At 38.9% G+C, this 15,703-nt stretch overlaps 1 protein-coding gene and 1 pseudogene across 9 annotated transcripts in view; both read right to left on the bottom strand.

Moving 5' to 3' along the window:
- Positions 1-15,703, bottom strand: part of HMCN1 (hemicentin 1) — a 434,632-nt gene that overhangs the window by 219,327 nt on the left and 199,602 nt on the right. For 8 of the 9 annotated variants that reach the window (XR_011532218.1, XR_011532219.1, XR_011532217.1 and 5 more), the window contains exons 12-15: positions 10,829-10,970; positions 9,618-9,745; positions 6,833-6,946; positions 1,004-1,162 (exon numbers count right to left, since the gene is read on the bottom strand). Coding sequence is in view for 3 of the 9 variants with exons in the window: in XM_008514091.2 (XP_008512313.2) it covers positions 1,004-1,162; positions 6,833-6,946; positions 9,618-9,745; positions 10,829-10,970 (543 nt within the window). In the remaining 6 variants the exon portion in view is untranslated. Of the gene's footprint in view, positions 1-1,003; positions 1,163-6,832; positions 6,947-9,617; positions 9,746-10,821; positions 10,971-15,703 lie in introns of all 9 variants that reach the window. The other variant, XM_070591551.1, reaches the window with a different exon arrangement.
- Positions 11,557-15,343, bottom strand: LOC103547091 (1-acyl-sn-glycerol-3-phosphate acyltransferase beta pseudogene; annotated as a pseudogene).

Raw genomic sequence — 15,703 nt, 5'->3', positions numbered from 1 at the left:
TAGGATAGTAGAATTAAAATTTTGTGTTACTTTATTCTAAAAAAAAATGCATTTTCTTTATAGCTCCTAACTTTTATTTATTTATTTTCTTAAAAAACAGCTTTGAGATGAAAATCATCATACATAAATGAAAATACCATGTAACGAAATGTCGTATTTTACAAGTTTGTGATGCAAATGTTTGAATTATCTGTTAAAATTAAGCTGCCAGGTTCTTTTTCATACAAAGCAAGCTCTGTTTTATTTCATGTTACCACAGTGTGTAGAATTTATTTTTCGTCAGGAAACATGAGATCGAGAGACAAAGAAGGAGAGAGGACCAAACTTCTTGAGTAATCCGACTATAACTGTCATGCACATGCTGTATCCTTCACATTGTGATTGACATTTATTTGTAGTTAGTTCTTTATTTTATACACTGAGGAGTCACTGCTTGTGAATTTAAAAAAAAAAAAAACAGTAAAAAGCACAGTCTGCTACCTTTACTGTCATCAACATCTCCAACTTATGGTCTAGGGCCAAAGTCTAATTTCTGGCCTCCAGATGTTAATACTTAGAAATTTGGTGTCAGAATGGATGATTCCTGATAGGAAAATGTTTGTCAAGAGGTGGTATACCAGTGAAACCCGCAGTCTGTGAAGTCAGACATCCTGAGTTCGAATATCGAGGCTCTGCCGCTCCATAGCTCTGTGACCCTGGTCAAGTTGCTTAGACTTTTTAAGCCTCCATTTCATTATCTATATAACAGAAATAATTATAATATCCTCTACTTAGGATTGATATGAGGGTTCAATGAGATAACACATATAAAAAGTTCTTAGCATAGTACATGGAAAGCACATGATAAATGCTAACTACCGTTTTTCTATCAATAATCGGAAACGCTAACTCTAATTTTGCCATTCTGACAAATATTTCCATCTAACTGTTCCAAAGTCATTAGCAGGGAAAAACAGCAGATCAATTTCAAAACAAATTTGTCTATCAGAGCTGGGATGCTTACAGCCAACATCCAGAGTTATCTTGCCAGTTGCTCTTCCAGCATCATTAACAGCTACACACGTATAATCACCAGCATCCAGATCCTGAGTTTCTTGAATCTTCAAAAGTCCCAAGAGAGGCTCAATAATGAGGAATGTTGAGGGCCTCAGCTCAAGATCTCCTAAGTCAAACAAAGGAAAGAACATTAAAGCATTTACATAGTTTACTCTGCCATTGGTTTAATGTAAAAACTTCTGAGGAAAATTGATCGCAAATTTTTAAATACAAGTGTCTAGCACAGTGTAGATGCTTTAACAATGTCCATGCAATGAAAGAATGAAGTGTTTCTTGGCACTGAGATGATTTATTAGTCTGTACAATTCTACAGGCTAACCTATAGCGAAAAATCTGGCCCCAAATGAATTATGTACAAATATTTCCCATTGTATATGGACCTAAATATGAACGAACTCTTCGAAGCTACCCGGGCGACAGGGAAAGGGTGACAGCTGTCACCCTGGCTGTGTTAGGTAAGAAGGGAACAGGCAGATGAAGGTTGAAAAGAGGTTTCTACCATCTTGTGGCAGGATGAATTTTCAGTTACCCAGGAAATAAGAGACTACAAGTGTTCTTAGTTTGGTTAATGACCAGGTTTTTGGTTTGCTGAATGCTATCAGTTCGACTTTGTCTTGCAAGAGGTGTAAGCTGCCTGAGAGGATTCTAAGGGTGGCTGGGGAAGAAGGAACCACAGCTGGCTGCAGAGGATAGGGACGAGCTTGTTGGCAGAAGAGAAAGAATGGATGAGAAACTTCTGACAATGGCCAGAGAGAGGTGTTGTTACGTAAATCTCCCAGGATATACATCTACTAAATCTAAATCACTACTATTCATTAAAGTTCTTTAAGTTGGAGTTATGGGGTTTTTAGAAGCAAGTAGGGTATAAACGTGTGGGGGATGGAACTGCATATTGAGTTTGACCTCAGTGTGATGATGGGATGACCCAAGAAAGATTAGTTATGTCTGAGTTACCTGTCTATGCTGTACGTCCTTGTAATACCTCAAAACCCATGAGAACCACTTCTATTTGAAGGCAGGCAAGGCCTCAACAAATCTGTAAGTTAAGTTGACCTTGCCTTATGCCTCCCCTCCTCCAGGGTGTCTGCTCTCCTAAGAATGGACTTAATTGAGATGACCAGTCTCAAAAAAAATACCTAATACTGGATGTTTAATGTCAGCTCAGTGGCCGTATCTTTTTTGTTTGCTTTTGTAAAGGGTGACATCAAACTCTTTGCGAGGGTCCTAAAAACTTCCAAGAGGTTTGAGGGCCATTGCTCTTAGGGTTTCATAGCATGCCTAGATGCCAATTCTGAAAAGGCACTCTTCAAAATGTCACATATTAGCCTAGCCATGTGCCCTGGGCCTGACAAGCATAGAAGTAACTCCCTTAGCTGCTAACAGGCAAAGAGAACCTCAGAGCTAGTCATTCTCTAGGATGCTATAAAAAGCACCAACCAACAGACTCAGGGCAACAAACAGACAATTCTGTTTTTGTTTTTATCATTTTTGGAGGAGAAGTCAAAGGAGCCATAAATTTAAAAACAAAAAAATTACGTTAGCAATCGTCAATGCCAAAAATAAAGTATTTTTCAGCATTCCAATATTTAAAACCCCAATCATCCTTTTAAGTCTGCTACTACATACCAAGCGAGAATGAGAGAAGCAACTAAAGCTGCGTCGATGTGCCTCCAGGAAATTTTCATAAATAAAGGCAGATGATGTTGACATAAACTTTCCTCCCACTAAGGGAGGATGCAATGTGACCTAGCTGCTCATCAGTATTGAAATGTTTGGACTAAAATGCATTTAGATTTCTGGAATTTACTTCTCCCTTTTTTCTTCTATGTCAGAGGACATGACAAGATGAAATAAAGCTACGTTCTTTTGCTAGTAGCTCTTTTCAAAATAAAAATGTTTAAAGCGTAGCAACAATGAAACAAAATATAAATTGGAAAACACTGCCTTAATCAAGTATGCATTTTGATCACATTTTAATAATCTCTCCTTGCAAACTGGTGCAGCCACTATGGAAAGCAGTATGGAGTATCCTCAGAAAATTAAGAATAAGCCTACCATATGATCCAGCTATCCCACTGCTGGGTATTTATCCAAAGAACTTGAAAATGCAAAGGCATAAAGACACCTGCACCATATGTTCACTGCAGCATTATTCACAATAGCTAAGACTTGGAAGCAACCTAGGTGCCCATCAAGGGACAAATGGATAAAGAAGATGTGATATATACACAATGGAATACTACTCAGCCTTAAGAAATGATGAAATCCGGTCATTTGTGACAACATAGATGGACCTTGAAGGTATTATACTAAGTGAAATAAGTCAGAGGGAGAATCTCAAATACCATATGATCTCACTCATAAGTAGAAGATAAAAACAACGACAAACAAACACATAGCAACAGAGATTGGATTGGTGGTTACCAGAGGGGAAAAGGGGCAGGGGGGAGGGCAAAAGGGGGGATTAGGCTCACATGTGAGGGGATGGACTATAATTAGTTTTTGGGTGGTGAACATGATGTAATCTACACAGAATTCGAAATATATTATGATGTACATCTGAAAGCTATATAATGTTATAATCCAATGTTACTGCAATAAAAAAAAACCCTCTCCTTTCTTGATTTCTACTGAAAAATTAGTCATCAAATTGTTGAGAAGCCATAGGGAAATACAAAACTTTGAGATGGAAATGAAATAGAGATTATTTAGTTTTAATATGAGATAAGATTAGAACAATGTTATACATAGTAAAATATATAAACTTTCCTGACATTCTATTCTGGTATTTAATAATTATTACCACTGAGGAGGGTTCTCTTTCTCCTGTAGTTTAAATTCAATTCTGGCCTCTGTGGATGTAAAGACTAACAGAGAGATCATTATTCCTGGCATAAAATTCTTTCAAATAGCTGATGTTAATCAAGTGCTTCTTGAAAATGTTTGTCTCAAGATCCCTTTACACTCTTAAAAATTATTGGGGACTTTGATGAGTTTTTGTTTAAGTGGACTATAATTACTCATGTTTAGCATTTTAGAAATGAAGCTGAAAAATTTAAAAACATATGTATTTATTTTATAATAACAAAATAATGAACATATTTTATGAAAAAATAATTATATTTCCCAAAACAAGAGAAATTTAGTGAGAAGAGTGGCCTTGTTTCACATTTTTGAAAATCTCTAGAATGTCTAGCTTAATAGAAGACAGCTGAGTGCTGAGATTTGCTTCTGCACTCACTTTATTGGCTATCACATGTTATTCAGCCTCCAAAAACTCCACTATACACTTGTGAGACAATGAGAGTGAAAAAGACAGATAACATCTTAGTATCATGAGGAAAATAATTTTGAATCTCATGTATTTCCTGAAAAGAACTGTGGGCAACCCCCAGGATTCCTGACTAATTACACTTTAAGAACCACTGATCTAAACAAACAAATCCAATGTCTTTACTATTTTACCAGAAATATCCTTTATGTAACATTTTAATAGTGTTCCTGATTCTTCTTTGAACCCAGTTTATGTTGCCCATTTCTAAAAACGAAAAATCTAAAATTAGGGTGGGCATTTGTACTTATGGCATTCCTTTTCTCTGCTGGTCTGCATGGAATACACTTTATTAATGACTGGTGGTTGCCAGGGGCTGGAGGGCAGGAGAAATGGAGAGTTCTCTTTCAACAGGTATAAAGTTTCAATTACACAAGAGGCATCCGTCCTGGAGATGTGTTGTACAACATAGTGCCTACAGTTAACAATACTGTACACTTGAAAATTTGTCAAGAGGGTAGATCTCATGAGTTCTTACCATAAGTAAATAAATAACCACCTACTTTATTCAATCAGAACTGCCTGAAAAAAGAGTATGAAGAAAAAGTTGTTCTATGGTTAGGGTAAGTACTCTTCTTCACCCTGTGTTTTCCATAAGGTAAGGTTTTCCCGACCTTCCCGATGTCGCATCCCCAGCAGAGGTGGGAAAGGAAGGCCTGACTGCCTCCTTTCCCTTTCTTTTTGGAGCCAGTCTGCATGCAGAAGAGCTTGTCCTCCTGTTTTGCTCTTGATGATCCAGGCCCTGTTTATGCAATAAATTGCCTGCCTGTGACTGGGAGAGTAAGTTGGCCTAATCCTGGGGTCCGGGGCAGCTCTGCATATTGTTAATGAACATTGGAGTATGTCCTCCAATATGATCTGTCAGTGTTTAATGCCCGCATTCTAGCTCTGTTGGTTCATAACTCAGACAGAGAAATGGGATATTATTTACTGGGCCTGTTGAACTCCAACAGCTATGCCTGAGAGAACTAATAGCAAATCAATTCTAGAATCTTCCACGTGGTGGCTGCATGGATCCCTAACTCCTTCATTAGCTTCCAAGCTATTTGTGAAACCAAGGCTGACGTGAAAACTAAGTTATTCAGGAAGATAGCCTGATCGTGGGAGAACAAAAGCCTTTCTGTGTGACTGCTATCTACAGGCAAAGAAATCAGCAGGTTCCATTACTTTTTAAAATTTTTATTTGTAACACAAACTACTGACTGACATTTACAAAAAGAACTATTGCCTCTATACACATTTCTTTCTGGATTTATTTAATTATGATGTGAGTTTGAAATTATTTTGATTGTAGTTCAAAGATTTAACTATTTTAAATAACTAGAATTAGTTTATGTTAGCTGAAATACACTTAATTAAGAAGCAAATCCAGAAATGCTTTCTTATCAGAGAAAACACGAAGACTAAAAATCATTTAACATGGAAAACCATGAAAATGGAATTATCTCCTAGTTTCCCTCCCTGTTTTTGATTTGTGCTATTTAAAAGTGCTTGTTTTCTACATAAAGTCTTTCTTTTTCACCTCATGTTCCCCAAGAGTTTGAACCCAAAGTGAATTCATAATTTTGTGATTATGACATCAACTCGTTGCCATGGGAATGCCTGTGATTTAACAAACAGAATCACAACAATGGTGCTTTGTACTATTTAGCATTTTTCATCTGAAGATTAAAAAGTATTTTGCAAACAGCCTCTCAATAATCCTAGCAACCTCCTGTTCGGGTGTTTTTGGGAATTCTTCTTTCTCATGGACTGGAAGAACTGAGACAGAAGCAGAAGCAGAACATTTTACACAGATATCTACTGTCAGCATCTGACCCTGGACCAGGACCCAAGTATTTTCTCATTAAGAACAAGCACCACATTACTGTTATTCTATTCCAGAATCACAAAACGGTAACCTTTACGTTACAAATACAGGCAGATAATGTCTATACTTGAAATAAACATCTACCATGCATGAGGAAGCTGACCATCAAATACACTTGTCTTGCAATTACAAATGTCATTCAATTGTAAGCTTCACTGTGTCTTTATTTGAGCACTTTCTAGAAAGTCCTTGAGAATCTAGAAAACTTCCTAACAGTGAGAGCCATGATCTCTAAGAAAAGCGAAGTGAAATCAGTGAAGCTATTTTGAACGTTAACTGAGTATTCTTGGACAATTTTCTGGAGGAAACAACCCTAAACTAACAAAGAGAATGTTCAGCTGGATTAGCAGAGCGAACTTTTCCTGCTTTGATTTTCACGGTCCTATAATCCACACCAGATGTCAAATCCCGAAATTCAGAGTTCAGAATTTTGAACGACTGTCTCCAGCGAGATCATAAACACATTTTATGGGGATGCTAAGTCATACACCAAAACAAATTTTTAACAAATCATTTTTTTTAAAAGAGAAAACAAAACTAAGTGAACAAGACATGAACATACTTAAGAAATGTACCTTTGAACCATTTCACGTGAGGTGGAGGAACCCCAGAGGTTTTACATTCCAACACTGTTGTATCCCCAAGGGCAACCAAGAGCTCACTCTGAACTACGATCAACTTTGGGGCTTCTGGAAACAATAAAGATACAAATAGTTAACATCTGGTACGATGCCACATGCACCTTGTTTATGACTACTAAATGAACCAACTTAAAAATCCATCAGGATTTATGTGTTTGTGGCTATTTCAGTGTTGACAAACAGAAGGAAATTCTTATAATGTAAGTGTACATAGATGTGTGTGATGAAAAGATCATTTATTAAGGCCAAATGAATATTAGACAAACATAATTCGGATAAAACAGAATCCAAAACATTTAGGAAATTAATCGAAAGGTCTTTATGAAAAAAGAAGTATATAAGGAAAGAAAAATCTTGGAAAGCTGAACACACCTTATAGAAACAATACTAAAGGAACAGAGAGAAGGTTAATAGTAATAAAAATATAATTAAAAGAGCTATGATGATAAGACTGACTTGGCTAGATTAAGACAAGCTAAATTAATGGCAAATTAAATTAAAGATAGATATGACTCACCTGGCTAAATTAATACAATGCAGATAAATTTGTTATAACATTTTTCTAAGTGATGTTAAGGCTATTCATGTCTAACTACAGAGAGATAGCTGCAGTCTAAGGCTAAAATTTGCTTCTATAAAAAGTAGTGTCAGGGCTGGCCCAGCGGCACAGTGGTTAAGTTCACAGGTTCCACTTCGGTGGCCCGGGGTTCACTGGTTCAGATCCCTGTGCGGACCTACACACAGCTTGTCAAGCCATACTGTGGCAGGCATCATCCCACATATAAAGTAGAGGAGGATGGGCACAGATGCTAGCTCATGGCCAGTCTTCCTCAGCAAAAAAAGAGGAGGATTAGCAGCAGATGTTTGCTCAGGGCTAATCTTCCTCAAAAAAAAAAGGAGTCTCCCAATTTCAACTCTATTTTTCCCTTTGACGCTAAATATAGACATTCTCTAAATTTCTTCCCTTAGCTCTGTTTGCTTCCCTTGCTTGCCTAATGCTTTACTTCACTCACATTTTTCTCTTAACTGGGCATTTGAGGATTTCCTAACTTGAACTGAGGTAGTTTTAAACAAAGCCAGGAGTTAACTTCCCAAAGATCCTGTTACTCCTTTGCTAGAAAACCTTCAGCGATTCCATTTCACAGTTCCCTAGTTTAGCTTTCAAAAATCATAAACCGGTGCATAGCTTTCTTTTTAACCTTACCCTCCTTTACACTTCTTTACATATCACAAGGTATGGAGCTACATTTGTTGTTCCAAATGCCCCACTCTCCTATCTTCTGGCTTTTGCTAAAGGTGTTTTCTCCGCCTGAAAGGCCCTATGCTATAACTCTTCAAATCCCACTCGTTCTTCCAGACTGAGCTTAAATCTCTGTCTCCTTGGAGAAATCTTCGCAAATTCCCCAGTCAGAATTAATCTTCCCCTCTGCCAGCCTTCTAGCGTAGTACTTCTCTGTCTGCTGGATTATATTTCTCCGTGTATATCCACTCCCATTATGCAAGCTCTTGAAAATAAAGACTTCCTAACATACATTTTTTATTTTACACTCCACAGTCTTTAGCACAACATTTTACATACTCTGGGTGATTAATAAGTTAAACAAATGGGTTGAATATTTTGGCTTCTTTGTGAATGAACCAACATTCGTTTCTGCAATGCAGAATCTGTTTCAGCCCCCTTTCTACATTCCCAACTGTCAGTTCCCTCTCCACCTGGGTGTTCTGTGAACATTTTTAATTGTTATCTCTAAATTTGAGCCCATCTTCCCTTCTAAACCTATTCGCCATGTGAATTGCTCATTTCCATAAACACTTCTTGCCCGGCTTTCAGACTCACTATTTATGACATTTTTGTTACCTCCTGCATCTATTCACACCAACTATACTTCTCAATCTTTATTGTGGCTCTTTTCCACTCCTTCCTCTCCACTGCCAGTTCCACTATCTTTCTATGAATGATGGTGAATAAGAATGAGTGAAAGGGTGGATTGCCAGCCATTAATTATTCACAGTTTACGAACTAACAATGCACGAGCAATTCCCTTGTCTTTTACTTGTCTAAGAAAGGCCAAATTGAAAGAAATGTTCTATTCTACTTTATATTATTTATTATTAGAATATATAAGATTATATATTAGAATATATTAGACTACACATTATATATATATTAAAATATATTATATTATAGAATAATTGTCATGAAGGACATTTTCAATATATGTTTGAGTTTGGAGGAAAAAAACTGAGGACGAAAAGCAAAAATAATATCTAGACAAGACAAATCACAGAAATACTATAAACATTTAATTATAACAGAAATGTTATAAACAGTTTTGAATGTAAGTGGAAAATATAAAATGGAAGTTGAGGTAAACTAGAGAGGAAATAGAATTTATTTGTAAGTGAAATATTGCAGAGAACAGATAAACCATGGAAGGATAGAACTCTGAAAACAATCTGGAAACTTCCTTGATTTCTGTTGACTAATGAAGCTATTCACTCCCTGAACTTTTAAATTACAATATTTGCTTTAATCAATGTGTCAAATGATTAATAAATTACAAATTACAATATTTGCTTTAATCACTGGGTCAAACGATTAATAAATTATAAGACTGGGCATAACTCATTCCTAATACCAATTTTCAGAAAAGTACTCTTACATTACTTGAGATGATATTCATCCTATTTAATTGTCGTTTAAACTACTTATACTTGCCAACATATCTGAGGGTAGAAGTCTGTTTATCTGTTCCAGCTGTATTACTTGCTAGGCAACCATAGATCCCTGCATCTTTGGGAACCGCATTTTTGATAAATAAGGTACCTTCTGAGGTCATCCTATACCTATGGACAGAAAGAAAATAAAATTGAAAATACTTTCATAATAGTATCAAGGAACTATAGTATCTTCCTTTCAAATATCTTCAAATATTTTAGAGTTACATTTTTGGTGCTGATTGCAGCAATGATTAATGTCATCATTTTACAAGAAATGTAATAGTAAGAATAATTCCATGTATCCAGTACTTGCCATGTGCCAGGGACTGCTCTGGAAGCTTTACATTTATTAACATTTTAAATCTTCACAACAACTCAGTGATTTCGATACTATTACTATCTCTGTTTCACAGATGAGCAAAGAGGTTATATAACTTGCACAAAGCCAGAGTTAACGGAAGAAGTGGAATCTGCACCCAGGCAGTCTCGCTCTGTGTGAATGCTATGCCAAACAGTTCCTCCAGATGAAACCTGAGAGATGCAATGCCTCCTGTCACACAGTGAGCAGTGACGAGTCCAGGAATAGAATCTGGCTCATACCTACGCCCTCCTCCTCATGCCGAACGCAGAGTAATGGAAGCCCGACGGCTGGAAACTTCATTGTTTATGTTCCACACGTTCATTACACTCTTTGAGCGTGAGAAGATTCAATGTCTTTTAAAAACATCCAGCGGAATAAAATACCTCTCAGTGTAGTTGGCAGAAGGGAACGTGAATTACAAAGACTGTCTGCACACACTTTAATCAGAGCCCCTGCTCTGCTCTTTGCCTCTCCCTCTCTCTTCTGTTAACTCACAGGACCACGCCTTGAACAGACTAGTTAAAACTACACATTGCTTCACCCTACAGAAACTCTATTAGCCCCATTTCAATTACTCAAGATAAACCAAATGTTATGGTGTTACATTTGTAACACAAAGTATTGGGAAGCACTTAGTCCCAGCTACCGAACTCAACACAGAAGAAACTCAAACTTTATAAATTCATCATTTATACTTTCTTGACATTTCCTGGCCTATTTAGAAAAGCTAAAGCTGTGGATTTTGGCCAAACCCCCCTTAACCTTAGGGATTTGGTCAGATTAATTTTGTCCATAAATTTAATCAACTTTTCTCAGTAAAAACAGAGAACATGATACAAACCCAGTACCTGTGTGAACCCACAATAAACATATCATTAATGGTCCAGGCAATCTTCGGTTTGGGATAACCTGTTGCAGAGCACATGATGGAGACCTCAGATCCTGCTGTGAAAGACTGATTCTTGGGCATCACAGTGACTTTAGGCGGTTCTGCAAATAAAAAGAAACATATATAGTGAAATGCCAATTTACCTTGATATTAGGAGCTTTCTCTGTTAGCAGAATGCAGGCTTCACACCCCTACACCTTCACTATTTTTTAAAATTTTACTTGCACTTCCAAGAGTTCATTTATGAAAAGGACCAGTTGCAGTACCGATTCAGCAGTCTTGTTCCCCAAGGGCAGCAAGAGCATCAGACTCGGCTTTCGGGCTCCCTGTAGCCCAGGTTGAACGAGACTGGGGGTCCTGGCCCCCCTAGAGTTCCTCCTCTACCAGAGAGCCTGATTCAGGCTCTGGCCAGGATCCCAGAGCCTGCCTCTGCACCCAGCAGGCCCAGGGCAGGAGGGCGGAGGACCTCACCTCTAGCCATTCCTTCTAAGGTCTTGCAGCTCAGTCCAGCCCTGTCAGCTCATCTGGAGCCCCAGGCCTGCTTCTACTCCCAGATCCTGGAGATCCGAGGGTGGGCAAGGCCCTGCCCGCAGAGCTTAGGGAGGGTCTGGCTGACTCTCCTTTGAGGAGACATCATGAGCTTGGATTCGAGGCCAGGGAGAGGAAGGGGCTTCTCACTTCCAGGGCCTAATGAAAGCCAGGGGAGCCACGGGAGGAAGACACAGTGATATGTGGCAGCAAGGGCAGACCTGGGTGTGTATGTGGTTGGTGGCATGGGTCCCTCTGCTCTGTCCCTTTTCTAGCCAGGTTCTGCCTCCCACCCACCCCTCCTCCAGGTCTTGCAGTCGCCCCATTCTCCTTGGGTGTCTTAGACATGTGGAAGCAGGTGGTCTTCATGGCCTAGTGGCAGGTGTCCATGAGCTCGGGGACATCAGGCCTCACTGATGGGGATGGGGTTCAGCACTTCCACCTTGACTGTTCCTGAGGTGAAGAGCTTTACCATGGAGCTGTAGAAAGAGGACCAGGTGGAGCAACCACGGGGATGATGGGCACCTGGGCCTGGATCACCAGGTAGAAGGCACATTTCTTGAAAGGCAGCAGGTCCTCATTGTCTTTCCATGGGCCCTCTGCATAGATCCACACTTTGAGGTTTTCCCTGACCATATGCTGGCCTACATCTGGCCATCACGGTCACAGCGGTGCTAAAGCTCTGCCAGTTGATGAAGAAGATGCCTCCGAGGTACATGGTTAGGCCCACGGGCCCCAGGAAGAGCAGCTCTCACTTGGCAACCTGCACACAGTGCTTGGAAAGGTCCTCCATGAGGCCCATCACATCAGGATGCTCTGGTAGTTGAAATGATGACACAGGGCTTGTCCACCTCCAGCTTCTGGGGGCCCTTGATCTCAAAGTGAAGGCCATAAATGTACTTGAAGGGCTGGATGAATCAACCGATGATGCCCTTATTCTCCACTGTCTGGCCGCAGTGGCACAACAGGCAGGTGACCGCAGCCACAGGGGAGTCCACGAATCAGATCATGCAGTACAGGGTGATCTTGGCTTAGAACGCAGCTGTGCAGCTCAGCCGCATGAGCAGCAGCAGCAGCGGTCCCACGGTCAGCTATGGCCAGAGCTCCACGGTATGACCATGCTGGGACGCATACCACTGGCAGTGCCCTCAGATCTCCAGTGGTGCTGGCCTCGGGATCCCTCCCCAGGTTCTGGCTGGGAAGGAGCTCTTTGGGTGACCCCTATTAGGGATCAGCCTCTGATCAGTTCAGGAGAGAAACCAAGAGCAATGAAAGTAGGGGAAGTAAATTCCCTTTGAGAGTCAAATGAATTTCATCCTGATGTCATGTTTCTGCGTCTGGACTGGTTACCATGTGGCCTCTTGCTACTGTGTTCCCACCAGCTGACCACTGGCTTCTGTCTGCGAATCTGGAACTTTAATATCAACCTATTTTCAGTCAAGTCTGTAGACAGGGCCTTTTGCCTCTTTGTAGCAAACACAGGTTTGGAGCCACAACTTGTCCAGACTGAGACTGCTGCCTGCTTTGCTTGAACTGCTCTTTCTCTTTATTAGATTGTAAATTTGTTGAAGTAGAGACCCGGTCTTTCATATTATTCCGTATTCCATTATATCCTACAGTATTTAACATCCCTTATATGTTATGTAGTGACTTGTAAATAACAGACCCTTGAAACTGTTGATGGAATACAGGTCATTCCTAAACTGTAACCTGGCTCTGAGAATTTGCATGCCTGCCAGCCCCTCAAGATTCTACTATACTGATCATTTGCTTCATGCCCATGGATTTACAGGACTTCAACTCAACAGAAAATATCAATTATTCAAAATTCCTATTGCATTCCACTTCTGTGGCAAAAAAAAGACTTTTGAAAATGAAATATTAAATCAGGAATTTACTGTCAAAAAGGATACAAAAATTCTCTGGGGTAACTGGGATGTTGATCTATATGGTCTAATCAATTACACATTTTACATCTATATTACTATTGGGTAACAATTAATCTTCAAAGAAGGTACCATCACAGAAATGTTAAATAATTTTCTTACTGTAACCACCCCCACTCAATAAGATAAATGAAAATAAATTCATTTCCACAGTGTTTGAAATAGATGTAATGAGTATTAATAAAAATAAATTAATTCAATAACGTGCTTTTTGCACAATAATGATGCTCCAAGCTCTGTGCTAGCTTTTAGGGATGCAGTGAAGAGCCAAACAGAGATGCGTGGTGTCAGCTTTCCATTGAATGGAAAATGGGCTTTCAGTAAAAATGAAATTGAGAAATCCAGTTTGTCAGATCTGGATATATTTACGATATATCTTAACTACAAGTTAGTCTGCAAGTTGTGGCTTAGTTTCACTACAAAAAAATCAGTCTGAGGAATCCCCATACATTTGAAAGAGAGACAAGTTCAACTGCTGGACTGGGCAGCCACGCAACTGAACAAACCTAATTAGTGCCTAATTGCTAGCAGCTTACAGTCGCCCCCCGCCCTTTTTTCCTGTTTACATTGTGTTTTTCAAATTATGATTGTCTTTGAAGTGAATGTTTGAAGGGTTTTTCCGGCCTGTGGACTTGGTTGATAGTCATTATTCCGTGGATTCTTCTTGGTGAACGTAGGGCTAGAGAAATGTGTGAGGTCAAGGGCAGATTGGCCATGGCCAGTAAGTTCAAATTGTGATTCCATCTGGAGTCCATCAATTCGGAAACGCTGGAGGGTTACACATGCAGTGGGGTGTTGCAGAGCATCTTCAGGGGACGAGGGGGTTAGAAATGAATAGTTCTTTCTCTTTGGAATTTATTGAATATCCACATTTATTCAGTCCCACCTTTCTAAAATAAAATATCTCTCATATCTAGCTCATTTGACATAAGATTACTGCAAAGATTCAGAAGCTCTCGGGATTCTTGTCTAAACATGGTGCCTTCCAATAAAATCTGGCAGAATTGGCCTGGCATCTCTCCCAGCAAGAATCCCACTGGTAGGCTCTGTAGTTCAGATATCAAAGTGAAAATAAATGCCAGTTACCCAAAGCAGGATGCAGAAAGCTAAGAGGTCATTTCTCAAATAAAGCCTGGATATAGGGTGCTGCTGAGGGTCATGAAATAAGACTATGTGCAACATACAAATGGAATGACATCATCCCACAAGAAGGTGAGAAATTTACCATTGCCCTTGAAAGAATAGTATTCCTGCTGACGATGAGAAAATCTGAAAGAACATGAACAAACATAGCAAGGCAGAACTGGATTTCTACCAAATAACAGTTGAACAAAGATGGTCAGAATTCAGCCTTTACTCGATTAGTTTAAAGAAGGATGTAATAGATTTCACTATAATTATTTCAACTGTTAATTTTTTTAAAATTCTGAGAAAAAACTCCGCGTTTTAATAAAGTATTAATGGAGCAAGAAAAAGGAATTAAAGAACAATAGTTCAACTCCATCAAAGTCTAGAGTCCAATTTTAGGTTTTGGGAAGAGGTAATCCATTCTTAGTTGGTTTGCAATCTCTTTTCACCACCATAATCATCACCGTCATCACCATTATCATCACCACCAACACCATCAACCGTCAACACCATCAACATAAATAACAACTTGCTTTTCATTAACCAAAGCAATGGGAACATGGCACTCTATTAGGTATTAAGGCATTAAATCATTCTTTATATTTTAATCATAACAAAAGCAAAATATGTAAGTTTTTACAATTTATCACCAAGGATTTAAAATAGTTAAACATAGATTATGATCTTAAACATAAAAAATAAACACTTCTTTAAGACTTAGGTGTCTTAACATACTATTAACGGTAAAGTTGGCAAAATGAATTTTAAGTGGCCATGAAAACAGCCATTGCTCTGCCTGCAAAGACTAGAGAAAATAAAATCTCACCTAACCCTTGGAAATCTCCAATGTCATCTTCACACACAGGAGGCATACTTCCTGTTAGTGATCAGCTAGGTCTGATTTGTTGCTGTTATGCCTCTGGTAGGAAATTCTCAAAGAAAAGATCTAAGGACTCTCTCTTCAAGGTGATTTAATTATCATCAACAAATTCATCTTATAATAGTAATGCTCTGAATTACCTAAGCAACAATTTAAAATATATTTCACCATTGGTATAGTTAGAGTAGTTGGGCAAATTTCTTTGTTTTCATTCTTTCACACAACAAACATTTATTGAGTACCTACTATGTTTCAGACACTTTACGACCTCAAAGATCTCACAGAAGATTGCACACAAAAGCATATTATGTACAATTAAGGACTGAATCTCTTTCTAGTAGTCAGCTCACTG

The sequence above is a fragment of the Equus przewalskii genome, chromosome 23 (assembly GCF_037783145.1).
Source record: "Equus przewalskii isolate Varuska chromosome 23, EquPr2, whole genome shotgun sequence".
NCBI lineage: Eukaryota > Metazoa > Chordata > Mammalia > Perissodactyla > Equidae > Equus > Equus przewalskii.
The sequence above is the reverse complement of the archived record's forward strand: the minus strand, read 5'-3'. Positions and strand labels throughout refer to the sequence as shown.